At 34.1% G+C, this 13,156-nt stretch overlaps 1 protein-coding gene across 1 annotated transcript in view; it reads left to right on the top strand.

Moving 5' to 3' along the window:
- The window catches only part of CFAP47 (cilia and flagella associated protein 47), a 474,307-nt gene extending 462,418 nt beyond the window's left edge, over positions 1-11,889 (top strand). Inside the window, exons 64-65 of the mRNA XM_057717674.1 lie at positions 8,086-8,254; positions 11,677-11,889. Coding sequence (XP_057573657.1) covers positions 8,086-8,254; positions 11,677-11,889 — 382 coding nt within the window. The remainder of the gene's footprint in view (positions 1-8,085; positions 8,255-11,676) is intronic.
- The last annotated feature ends 1,267 nt before the right edge of the window (positions 11,890-13,156 follow it).

Below are 13,156 nucleotides of genomic sequence, written 5' to 3'. Positions count from 1 at the left end.
TCTATTTCCTCTAACCTCCAGCCCCTGACAATCATTGTTCTACTCTCTGCTTCTGTGAGTTAAACTTTTTTAGATTCTGCATTTAAGTGAGATCATGCAGAATTTGTTTTTCTCAATCTGGCTTATTTCACTTAGCATAATGTCCTCAGAGTTCATCCATGTTGTCCCAAATGTCCCAAGATTTCCTTCTTTTTATGGCTAAGTAATATTCCTTTCTGTATATATACGACATTTTCTTTATCCATTCAATTGTAGACAAACACTTAGATTATTTCCATATCTTGGCTATTGTGACTAACACTATAATAACATGGGAATGCAGATATATCTTTGAAATACTGATTTCATTTTCTTTAGATATATGATCCAGAAGTAGGATTGCTGGATCGTATGGTAATTCAATTTTAGTTCTTTGAGGAAACTTCATACAGTTTTCCATAATGGCCGTACCAATTTTAAACCCCACCAACAGTGTTCAGTGGTTTCCTTTTTTCCACATTCATGCCAACACTTACTTTTTTACTTTTTGATAATAGCCCTCCAAACAGGTGTGAGGTGATGTCCCATCCCACTGTGGTTTCGACTTGCGTTTCCCTGATGATTAGTGATGTTGAGCACCTTTTCATATACTTGTTGACCATTTGTCTTCTTTAGAAAAATATCTATTCAGGTCTTGTGCCCATTTTTAATAGGATTATTTGTGGGTTTTCTTGCTATTGAGTTATATGAGTTCCTTGTATATTTTAGATATTACCCCCCATCAGATATATGATTTGCAAATACTTTCTCCCAGTCCATAGGTTGCCTTTTCATTTGCTTGATTTTTCTTTTCCTTTGCTGTGCAGAAAAATTTTAGTGTGATATAGTCCTACTTGTTTCTTTTTGCTTTTGTTGTCAGTGCTTTTTTGTTTTCTTAAGCTCTTTATTGGAATATAATTGCTTTACACTCTTGTACCAGCTCTTGAGGTACAAAGTGAATCAGCTGTATTTATACATATATCCCCATATCCCCTCCCTCCTGCAACTCCCTCCCACCCTCCCTGTCCTGGCCCTCTAAGGCATCCCCCATCATCGAGTTGATCTCCCTTTGTTATACAGCAACTTCCCACTAGCTATCTGTTTTACAGTTGGTAGTGTAAATATGTCTATGCTACTCTCTCACTTTGTCCCAGCTTCCCCTTCGCCCCCCACCAACCCCTCCAGTCCATTCTCTGCATCTGCATCCTTATTCTTGCCCTGTCACTGGGTTCATCAGTGCCATTTTTTTTTAGATTCCATATATATGAGTTAGCATACAGTATTTGTTTTTCTCTTTCTGGCTTACTTCACTCTGTATGACAGACTCTAGGTCTATCCACCTCATTACATATAGCTCCATCTCATTCCTTTTTATGGCTGAGTAATATTCCATTGTATATATATGCCACATCTTCTTTATCCTTTCATCTGTTGATGGGCATTTAGGTTGTTTCCATGTCCTGGCTATTGCAAATAGTGCTGCAATGAACGTTATGGTACATGTTTCTTTTGGGATTATGATTTTCTCTGGGTATATGCCCTGTAGTGGGATGACTGGATCATATGGTAGTTCTATTTTTAGTTTTGCAAGGAACCTCCAAACTGTTTTCCATAGAGTTACCAGTGCTTTTAATGTCATATCCAAAAAGTCATTTCTAAGACTAAGGTCAAGGAGCTTTTCCCTTGTTTTCTTCTGGAATTTTTACATTTAATTTTTAAAGGGTTTAGGTCTTGTCTTTATGTCTTTAATCCATTTTGAGTTGATTTTTGTTAGTGGTATAACATAGGGGTCCAATTTTATTTTTCTGTATGTTGTTATACAGCTTTCCTAGCATCATTTATTAAAGAGACTGTCCTTTCCTCATTGTGTGTTTTCAGCAACTTTGTCGAAGATTAGTTGACTGTATATGTGTACATTTATCCCCTGGCTTTCTGTTCTCTTCCATTGGTCTATATGTCTGTCTTTATTCCAGTATCATACCATTTTGATTACCGCAGCTTTGTAATAAATTTTGAAGTTACTAAGTATGAGGCCTCTAGCTTTGTGTTTATTTCTCAAGATTGTTTTGGCCATTCTGAAGTCTTTAAGATTGCATATGCATTTTACAAGTTTTTATTATTTCTTCAAAAACTGCCATTAGGATTTTGGTGGGGATTGCACTGAATCTGTAGTTTGCTTTGGATAACAAGGGCATTTTAACAATATTGATTCTTCCTATCCATGAATATGGAGATATCTTTCCATTTATTTGTATCTTCTCAAATTTCTTTCATCATTTTCTTTTAATTTTCAATGTACAAATCTTTAATATCCTTGGTTAAATTTACATCTAAGTACAGTTGACCCTAGAACAATATGGGAGTTAGGGATGTTGACCTTCCAGCAGTCAATAGTCAGCCCTCCCTATATATGACTCCACACCCACAGATTGAACCAACCACAGATCATGTAGTACTGTAGTATATGTATTTTTAAAAATCGATGTATAAGTGGACCTATGCAGTTCAAACCTGTGTTGTTCAAGGGTCAACTGTATTCTTTTTCATGCTCTTTTAAATAGCATTGTTTTCTTAATTTCTTTTTTCAAATAGTTCATTGTTAGTGTATAGTAATGCAACTGATTTTTGTATGTTGATTTTGTATCTTGCAACTTTACTGAATTCATTTATTTGTTATAACAGTTTTTTCTGGGATCACTACAAATAAAATCATGTCATTTGCTAGCAGAGAAAATGATCTCAGAGGAAAAGCTTTTGGGTTTTCAACATTGAATATGATATTAGCTGTGGACTTTGCATTTGTGGCTTCTATTATGTTGAAATAATTTTCTTCTATTCCTACATTGTTGAGTATTTTTTTATCATAAAAGCATGTTGAATTTTGTCAGATTTTTTTCTACATGTCTTGAGATGATCATGTGTTTTTTATCCTTCATTCTGTTAAAGTGGTTTATCATACTGATTGATTTTCTTATGTGGAGCCTTCCTCGCATCCTATGGTTAAATACTATTTGGACATGGTGTATGATCCTATTAATGTGCAGTTGAATTCCATTTGATAGCATTTGTTGAGGATTTTTGCATCTATATTCATTAGGGATATTGGCCGGTAGTTTTCTTTTCTTGTAGTGTCTCTTTTGGGTTTGGCTTCAGGATAAATTACATTTGGAAGTATTTGGATGTATTCCCTCCTCTTCAATATTTTGGAAGAGTTTAAGATGGATTAATGTTACTTCTACTTTAAATATTTGGTAAAATTCACCATATGTTCCTGGGTATTTCTTTGTTGGGAGGATTTTGATTACTGATTCAATGTTCTTAACATTTATAGATCTGTTTAGGTTTTCTGTTTATTCATGATTCTGTCTTGGTAGATTACATTTTTCTGGGAACTTATTCACTTCTTCTAGGTTATACAGTTTTTAAATATATAATTGTTTATAGCAGTCTCTTATGACCATTTTTGTATCTGGGGCATCAGTTGTAACGTGTCCTTTTTCATTTAAGATTCTATATATTTAAGTCTTTTCTTTTTTTCTTAATTAGTCTAGCTAATTTTGTTGATTTTGTTCTTTTCAAAAAACCAACTCTTAGTTTCACTCTTAGTTGATTTTTTTCTATTTTCTCTTTGATTTATTTCCGCTCTACTCTTTATTATTCCCTTCTTTCTGCTAATTTTGGGTTGAGTTTTTCTTCTTTTTCTAGTTTCTTGAGGTATAGAGTTAGGTTGTTTATCTGAGTTCTTTTTTTTTAATGCAGGCATTTATCACTATAAAATTCCCTCTTAGTACTACTTTTGCTGCATTCCATAAGCAATGTTGTGTTTTCATTTTCATGTGTCTCAAGATATTTTCTAACATCTTTTTGATTTTGTCTTTTGTTCATTGGTAGTTCAAGATTTCCTTTGGGGGTTTTTTAATTAAAATTTGATTAATTTCCACATATTTGTGTATTTTCTAGTTTTCCTTCTGCTGTTGATATCTAGTTTCATCCCACTGTGATGACAAAAGACAACTGGTAACATTTCAGTCTTCTTAAATTTGTTTAGACTTGATTTGTGACCTAACATGCAATCTGTCCTTGAGAATGTTCCATGTGCAGTTGAGAGGAATGTAAATGCTGTTGCTGTTGAGTGGATTGTTCTGTGTATATTTGTTAGAACCATTTGTCTATAGTGTTGTTCCTGTCTTCTTTTTTTCTTATTGATCTTCTTTCTTGGTTTTCTATCCATTATTGAAAATGGAATATTGAAATCTCCTGTTATTATTCTATTGCTGTCTATTTCTACTTTCAGTTCTGTCAATCTTGGTACATATATTTAGATACTCTGTTGTTAGGCATACATATAGCTATAATATGTATAATTGTTATATCATTCTGGCAAGTTGATCTGATATAAGGTCCTTCTTTGTCTTCTGTGACAATTTTAAGTCAACTCTGCCTAATATATATGTAAGGCCATCCATGCTTTTTTGTTTACCATTTGCTATCTTTCTTCCCTTTAAAACTTTCAGCCTATGTGTATCTTTAAACCCAAAGTTAGTCTCTTGTAGGTAGCATATGCTTGGATCTTGTTTTTTATCCTATCAGCTACTGTCTCTTTTGAGTGGGGAGTTTGATTTATATTTAAAGTGTTTAATAGAGAAGGACTTAGTATTGCCATTTTGTTGTTTTCTTTATGTCTTGTAGCTCTTTGATCCATCTTTTCTTCTCTTGCTGTCTTCCTGTATGTTGTATTGATTTTTTTTTTTTGTAGTGACATGCTTTGATTCCTTTCTCATTTTCTTTTGGATATTTTCTATAGGTATTTTCTTTGTGCTTACCATGGGGCTTACATAAAACTTCTTATAAGTTTAACAATCCATTTTAAGCTGATAACTTCAATTGCATACAAAATCTCTATACTTTGTTAGTGATATACAAATTACATATTTTATATTGTGTATCCATTAATATTTTTATAGTTATAGTTGTTTTTATACTTTTGATTTTTAACTTTTATGCCACAATTGAAAGTGATTTATGTACCACTGTTGAACTATTCAGTTTTGTGTGTTTTTCTATATATTTACCTTTACCAGTGAGCTTTATATTTTCAAATGCTTTCATGTGGCTATTTGGCATCTTTTCATTTCAACTCGAAGGACTCCCTTTAGCATGTCTTGTAAGGCAGGTCTTATGGTGATTTTCTCCCTTAGCTTTTCTCTGTCAGGGAAAGTATCTACTTCATTTTTGAAGGATGATTTTGCTGGATATAGTATTTTTGTTTAGCAGTTTGTTTTTATCATTTTAAATATATCATTCCTTTCACTTCAGGCTTACAAGGTTTCTGCTGAGAAATCTGCTAAGAGTCTTACAAGGATTCCCTTGTATATGATAAGTTATTTTTCTCTTGCTGTTTCCAAATTCTCTTTTTGTCTTTTTGACATTTTGATTATGTGTCTCATTGTGGAGTTTTTTGGTTTCAGCATCTTTAAAGCCTTTTGGACTTCATGAATCTGATGTCCATTTCCTTTCCCAGATTTGGGAAGTTTTCGGCCATTATTTCTTTAAATAAGCTTTCTGCCTCTATTTCTCTCTTTTGCTTCTGAGACTCATAATGTGTATATTGGTCCTCTTGATATTGTGTAAAGTCCCTTATGTTTTCTTCACTCTGTTTTATTTCTTTTTCTTTTTGATTCTCTGACTGGATAATTTCACGTGACTTTTCTTCAAATTCTCTGATTACTTCTGCTTGATCATATCTACTGTTGAACCTCTAGTGAATTTTTCAGTGCAGTGAATTTTCCATCTGCATTCCTCAGCTCCAAAATTTCTTTGGTCTTTTGTATATTTTCTGTCTTTTTGTTGAAATTCTCATTTTGTACATGCATTGTTTTCCTGATATTGTTGAACATCTTCATGACAGTTATTCTGAATAATTTGTCAAGTAATTCCTATACCTCCATTTCTTTATGGTGTGTTTCTGGAGATTTATTTTGTTTCTTTAACAGGGTAATTTTTTCTGCTTCTTCATATTCTTTTTAACTTTGTGTTGGTATCTACACATTTGAAAAAATAGCTACCTCTCCCATTCTTTACAGACTGGCTTTATGCAGGGAAGGATCTTCACCAATCAGTGCAACTAGAGACTCTGGGGGCCTCTCACATATTTTCTGTGAATATGTCTTTCTGAACTTGTGTATGAAAATTACTAATTAGAAGGGCTTGCCAGTTTCTATTTTTTCTGAAGTTTGAAATCTCTTGCTCCCTTTGGTGTCTGTCTTCTATACTGTGAGTACTCTGAAACAGCAGCACGCTGCCCAAATCTTTTTTTCAGAAGCCTCTAGGCATCTAGAGTTTGTCAAGTTGTCTCAGTTCCATGAGACAAGCAAGACAGAAACCAGAACATTAAGCAACCCACTGAAAAGCCAGAAATTTGGACACATGTTCCACTTTTCTTTTTCTGCACTTACAGAGAGCCTTCTGAGCTATATCAGTTTCTGTCTGCCCTACCATGAGACCTCTGTAGCACCCAGCCCCCATGCCCAGCTCCTTTTTGTTCTCAAAAACTACCATGCATCTAGAGTGTGTCAGGTCTCATCAATACTTCAAGATAGGCAAGACAAGCCAGTCCCCCAGCAGCCCCACACCCCCACCATCCAAATGTTGGATGTCTGGTGCATTCTTCTCTTTTCTTCACCTGGGAGAAGCAGGACCTGAGAATTTCCTCCTAATCCTGTGGTACTGTGCTTGGGAGGGAGAGACTGTGGTGAGAGCATGCTACAAATTTTCCTAGTAGCTACAAAGCAGATGATTTTGCACTCACCTGGAGGGCAGAAGCCTCTTAACTGGTTTCAGAATTTCTCACATTGGAGATTGGTCTGCATATTTTTGAATCAGTGTCTCCATGGAATTGATCTGGGGCTTCTTATTCTGCCATCTTGCTGATATCACCCCTCTGGATATTCTGTTTTATACATCTCTTATATATTGGATCATGCATCATTGCCTAGTACTGGTAATAAAATGTTTTAAAATAATAACAATCATAATGACTATATTAATATTAATTAGTCCTTATCAGGTACTTTCTGTATGCCAGGAAAGATAATAATCTTAATGGGCATTATTAACAGAATGAAAACTGAGGTTCAAAAAGACTAAGTAAGTTGCCTGAAGTCATCCTCCCAGATACAGCTAAGATTCCAGTCTAGGCCACCTGTATCCTTAGTCCACTTTCTCATACCACCTACTATGATACTCATTACACATTTACTGAAAGGATCATTGAGTCCCAACCTGAATCTCCCATCTCCTCTTATGTTTAACTGTTGGATCTTTCCTAGGAAACTGTTCTTTACCTTCTGCCTGTATCTCCCCTGTCAGTTTGGATTTTAAATTCCTCACAACCTCCCATGTACTGTGCCTCTCTCTTGCTTTCTTCTACCAAGAAGTTCTTCAACTTCTTTCACAATCTTCATCTCAAATGTAATCTACCTTGACTTCAAGATGGTCACTTGAATCTTAAATGTCACCTAGTTCACTTCAGATCATAGCAACTCATCTCCAGGCTGAAGAATCTTTAATGAACCTGTAAAATACTTAAGTCTCACTTAGCAAGTGGAAAACTGAAGGAGAGTGAGCAAATATCAAGTTGGAATAATAGTAAAAGCAAAGGCTTTATGATAGGTGTTGTGGTCAGGCATTTTAGACATTAATTTATTTAAAAACAATTAAATTTTCATTTGGGACATTGAGTTCTTCCAGTTTTTATAGGGACAGCATTGTATTCTTTGTACACTATAAAAATAAAATGTGATTGAAAAAAATCTTTAAGATTCCATTTTTGTCACCCTGGGAAGAAGGACACTTTTTGATAATTTTAAAAATGCCTTCTCAGTATTATTCTGTAAGCATTCCATAAAGTAACAAGTGTTAGACTCACAGCTGCATAGCAGCATTAATGTTTAACTGTGGTCCTATGCGGCAGGAAATAAACTAAGCCCTAACCATCAAATTCTCATAAAGAAAACAGGGTAATGACAAAATTTTAAAGGTTGATATTATATATATATTTTTTTCCAGAGATCCTGAGCCATTCATGGCATACTTCCTACCTGGCAGTGATCCTGAGTTTTTTGTAAAACCTCAGGTTGGAGAACTTCTTCCTCCTGACACTGAAGGAACTCTAATTGTTGTGGGTTTTAAACCCAAAATGTACAGCAGGAAATACAAAGCAACATTAGCAATACAGGTGAGTTCTACAAAGGCAATAGTCAAGAATGTTTGATGTCACAAGTCATTAAATGACTTTGGGAGAAAAGGTTTTACCCAATGATCACAGATAAAGAATAGCAACATTATCTTGCAAAAGTCAACATATTTCAGCTGCCCTGTCTTGTTTTAATTTCCTTTTGGTCAATAAACTTTAAATGTGAAATATAACCAAAAAAGTTGTTATCCCCAGTGGAAATAGGAAATTATTTCTCTTCCATGTTAAGGAATTGTGTAAGAGATAAATAATGACTGTAAATAATGACTATTAAGCTCATTGTATCACTCTATCACAAAATCTTCAAGACTTTAGGTGACTTGCAATAAAGGTTCTGAAACCTTTGATTAAGGGATAAGGTGTTCTCAAAATGTTAAAGTCTAAAAATGAAGAAAATTAAATGGAAGATAAAATTTTTTATTGAAATAAAAACCAATGTGAAATGGGCCATTAAAGTAAAATAATTTTGAAGTGATCATTTTATTAAAAGTTAAGGTAAATACAATTCTGAAAATTTATCCAGTAAGAAAAATTTCTCCATAAAATTTCCCATACATTATGCTACTAAGAACTTTTTGGCTAAGGATAACTTTCAAGTTATTTCTGAAAACATGCCTATTGCCACTGTTTTCAGTAGCACAGGCACAAGGGACATAAACAACTTCTTAGGAATATATTTATATTTGGATTATATATATTTTATGTATACACACAGACTCAGCATCACTTATCGCAAAATTGTTTGAATTTTTTTGTCAGTTAATCAATTTTATTTTTTAAAGACTTTTTTATAGTTGATTTACAATGTTGTGTTACTTTCTGCTGCACAGCAAAGTGGATCAGTTATACATATACATATATCCACTCTTTTAGATTCTTTTCCCATATAGGTCATTATAGAGTATTGAGTAAAGTTCCCTGTGCTATATAGTAGGTCCTTGTTAGTTATCTATTTTATATATAGTAGTGTATATATGTCAATCCCAATCTCCCAATTTATCCCTCCCTCCCCCCTTTCCCCACTGCTAACCATAAGTTTGTTTTGTACATATGTGACTCTATGTCTGTTTTGCAAATAAGTTCATTTGTACCATTTTTTTTAGATTCCACATATATGAGATATCATATGATATTTGTCTTTCTGACTTACTTCACATAGTATGATAGTCTATAGTTGCATCCATGTTGCTGCAAATGACATTATTTTGCACTTTTTCATAGCTGAGTAATATTCCATTATATATATGTACCACATCTTCTTTATCCATTCATCTGTTGATGGACATTTAGGTTGCTTCCATGTCCTAGCTGTTGTAAATAGTGCTTCAGTGAACATTGTGGTGCATGTATCTTTTTGAATTAGAGTTTTGTCTGGGTGTATGCCCAGGAGTGGGATTTCTGGATCATATGGTAGTTCTAGTTTTAGTTTTTTAAGGAACCTCCATACTGTTCTCCATAGTGGCTATATCAATTTACATTTCCACCAACAGTGTAGGAGGGTTCCCTTTTCTCCACACCCTCTCCAGCATTTATTATTTACATATTTTTTGATGATGGCCATTCTGATCAGTGAGATGATACCTCATTGTAGTTTTGATTTGCATTTCTCTAATAATTAACAATGTTGAGCATCTTTTCATGTGCTTTCTGGCAATCTGTGTGTCTTCCTTGGAGAAATGTCTATTTAGATCTTCTGCCCATTTTTTGATTGTGTTGTTTGTTTTTTTTTGTTACTGAGCTACATGAGCTGTTTGTATATTTTGGAGATTAATCCTTTGTTGGTAGCACCATTTGCAAATATTTTCTCCCATTCTGTAGGTTGTCTTTTCATTTTGTTTATGGTTTCCTTTGCAGTGCAAAATCTTGTGAATTTGATTAGGTCCCATTTGATTATTTTTGTTTTTATTTTCATTACTCCAGGAGGTGGATCAAAAAAGAACTTGCTTTGATTTATGTCAAAGTGTGTCTTGCCTATGTTTTCTTCTAAGAGTTTTATAGTATCCAGCCTTCCATTTAGATCTTTAATCCATTTTGAATTTATTTTTGTGTATGGTGTTAGGTAGTGTTCTAATTTCTTTTGTTAACATGTAGGTGTCCAGTTTTCCCAGCACCATTTATTGAAGAAACTGTCTTTTCTCCATTGTATATTTTTACCTCCTTTGTCATAGATTAGTTGACCAGAGTTGTGTGGGTTTATCTCTGGGCATTCTATCCTGTTCAATTGATCTATATGTCTGTTTTTATGCAAGCACTATACTGTTTTGAGTACTGTAGCTTTGTAGTATAGTCTGAAGTCAGGGAGCCTGATTCCTCCTGCTCCATTTTTCTTTCTCAAGATTGCTTTGGCTATTAACGATCTTTTGTGTTTCCATACAATTGTAAAATTTTTTGTTCTAATTATGTGAAGAATGCCCTTTGGTAATTTGATAGGGATTGCATTGAGTCTGTAGTTTGCTTTGGGTAGTATAGTCATTTTGATAATATTGATTCTTCCAATCCAAGAACATGGTATATCTCTCCATCTGTGTCATTGATTCTGAATATTTAACTACTATGAGCACTGGATAAAAGAGCCAGTTATGGTTAAAACAGGGCCATTCCAAATGTGCAAGAAATTCCTGCACTTTTTCAGTGATAGATATCACATTACACATTAAACCCTGATGTTACTGCAGTATTCTTTTGACCCAAACTTCTCCTGAATGAACATACATGGTACAACTCTTATGTGAGGAAGATGGCCTAGATAAACACAGGCAGTATCAGGAAACTCTTTAAGAGCAGTGAGTCTGAACATAAATGTGCAGAAAATGCTAAACTGCCTAAATCAGTATTGCCATTCTGAACAAAAATGCAGAAGAAATGAAGGATTTTTAAGTAAATCCCTGTACAAGTTGTACTGACTTGGATTTAGATTATGATTATCATTAATGAGTTTGCACCATGCTCAGAAATTGCAAATAGTTATATTAGTGATATACTTTCATAATCTAAAATACAGAAGCTTGGCATATTTACCAGTCAGTTCTATAGGCACACTGAAATTCCCATCGACAAATCTTGTGAGGTATTGTTTCCATTACGTATAGTTCATACTGGACAGAAGTCTCATGTAAACTGAGTAGATGGCTTCCCTTTAGATCAGATGGATGTTTAGCTCATCCTCAGGGCAGACCTCTATGTATGAGAGACTTTTTAGTGAATGATTTTTAATTCATAAAGCCAAATGTTTTCCTGAATTTATTTTCCATGTTAATTATTTATTATCAGTGTAATTTCAGTTTTGTGCCCTTCCCATACTTTACATGGAGAAGAGAGAAGGTGTTAATCTGGTAAACTTTTTCTTACATTTTTCTCTGTCCCTGGATATTGCATATAAAATGTCTTCATCTCTTTGTTTCCAGACGGCAGATATGTACTTGTTGTATGATATCAATGGGTTACCTCAAGTTACCATACCACCGGTGAATGTAAAAGCCAAAGTTGACACTACTAACAAGATGTTTGACAAAAAGCCAGCGCATCAGCGCAATTTTATCTGTGAAAATGCTCAACTCACAACTACAGGGGTATCCTCTACCATCAAGGGTGCTCCTTTGATGTTGAAGAATAAATAAAAAATTGTTTTTCCCAAACTATTTGTTGGTCTTAAGTACAGTTGAATATATTTTCATGATGGTGATTTCATTTTTGGAATATTTCTGAGGAATACTATTTCAAGTATAATAGGCCTTCTATATTTTCTTTTTAAAAAAACTGATGGAATCTATTCTCTGAATGTGTTATACTTAATTTCTGAGTTATGTATGTGTTATAAAATGCACTGCTTCTGAATGTTGGGATTAGTTCACTTTTAAAGTACAGGAGTATTTTTGTAGTAAAGCTGAAAGACGATTTTAACTTACAAATCCATGCACATAAGCATATATATGCCATATGATCCTATATTGACTCTTTGAATAATAAAGATATATTTCAAAATGATCCAGGAGAAAGCTTATTTTCTTAAAGGTGAGTATGTTGCTTGGCTCTTATCATTGAGAGGAAATATAATAATAAAGAGCCAATATGGACGGTCTTTAAGACAATTTGACGCAAAATGACTAGATCTGCCACAAGTTATTCATGTGATTTTAAACAAGTCACTTACCTTTTTGTGCCCTTTTTCCTTGTGTGCAAAATGAAAGAATTGAACTAGGAATAAGAGTTGGCAAACTACAGTTAATTCTAGTCTACCACCTGTTTTTATGCAGCCTACTAGCAAATAATGATTTTTATATTTTTTAATGGTTGAAAAACTCAATAGAGGAATATTGTGTACCATAAGAAAGTTACATCAAATTTAAATTTCATTGTCTACAAATAAATTTTTATGGGAGCACAGCCACATTCATTTTTTAATATGTTTTCTGTAGCTGCTTTTGTGCTATAACAGTGAAGTTAAGTGGACAGAAACCATATAACTGAAAAGCTTAAAATATTTACTCTCTGGTACCTTATAGAAAAAATTTGGCAACCCCTGTCCTAGGCCAAGAATGACCTCTAGGAACCACTGTCAATGGATTGATCATAATTTCTTCACATGGTGTTAAGTAGAATTCTAGGGACACATCTCTGGGACCAATTAATCTTGTCTGCAGTTATTCAAGTAGAGGAGAGTGGAGGCTCACATACCCCAGATTTGCCATCCTGGAAAAAACAAGAACTAAAATTCTGTAAATTTCTAAAAACCGTTCTTGTTCTGTGGCCCTCTGAATATGCTTCTTTGAGTATAGAGTCGTAGATCATTTGTCTGTCCTTTCCCCTGTGTACTGTTGGGAAGAAGGGTGGTTTCACTCCCTGAGTATATTTCTGACAAAGCCTTCATAAAACCTCTCCAAATCC

The sequence above is a fragment of the Hippopotamus amphibius genome, chromosome X (assembly GCF_030028045.1).
Source record: "Hippopotamus amphibius kiboko isolate mHipAmp2 chromosome X, mHipAmp2.hap2, whole genome shotgun sequence".
Lineage (NCBI taxonomy): Eukaryota > Metazoa > Chordata > Mammalia > Artiodactyla > Hippopotamidae > Hippopotamus > Hippopotamus amphibius.
This window is presented reverse-complemented; position numbering and strand designations above follow the sequence as displayed.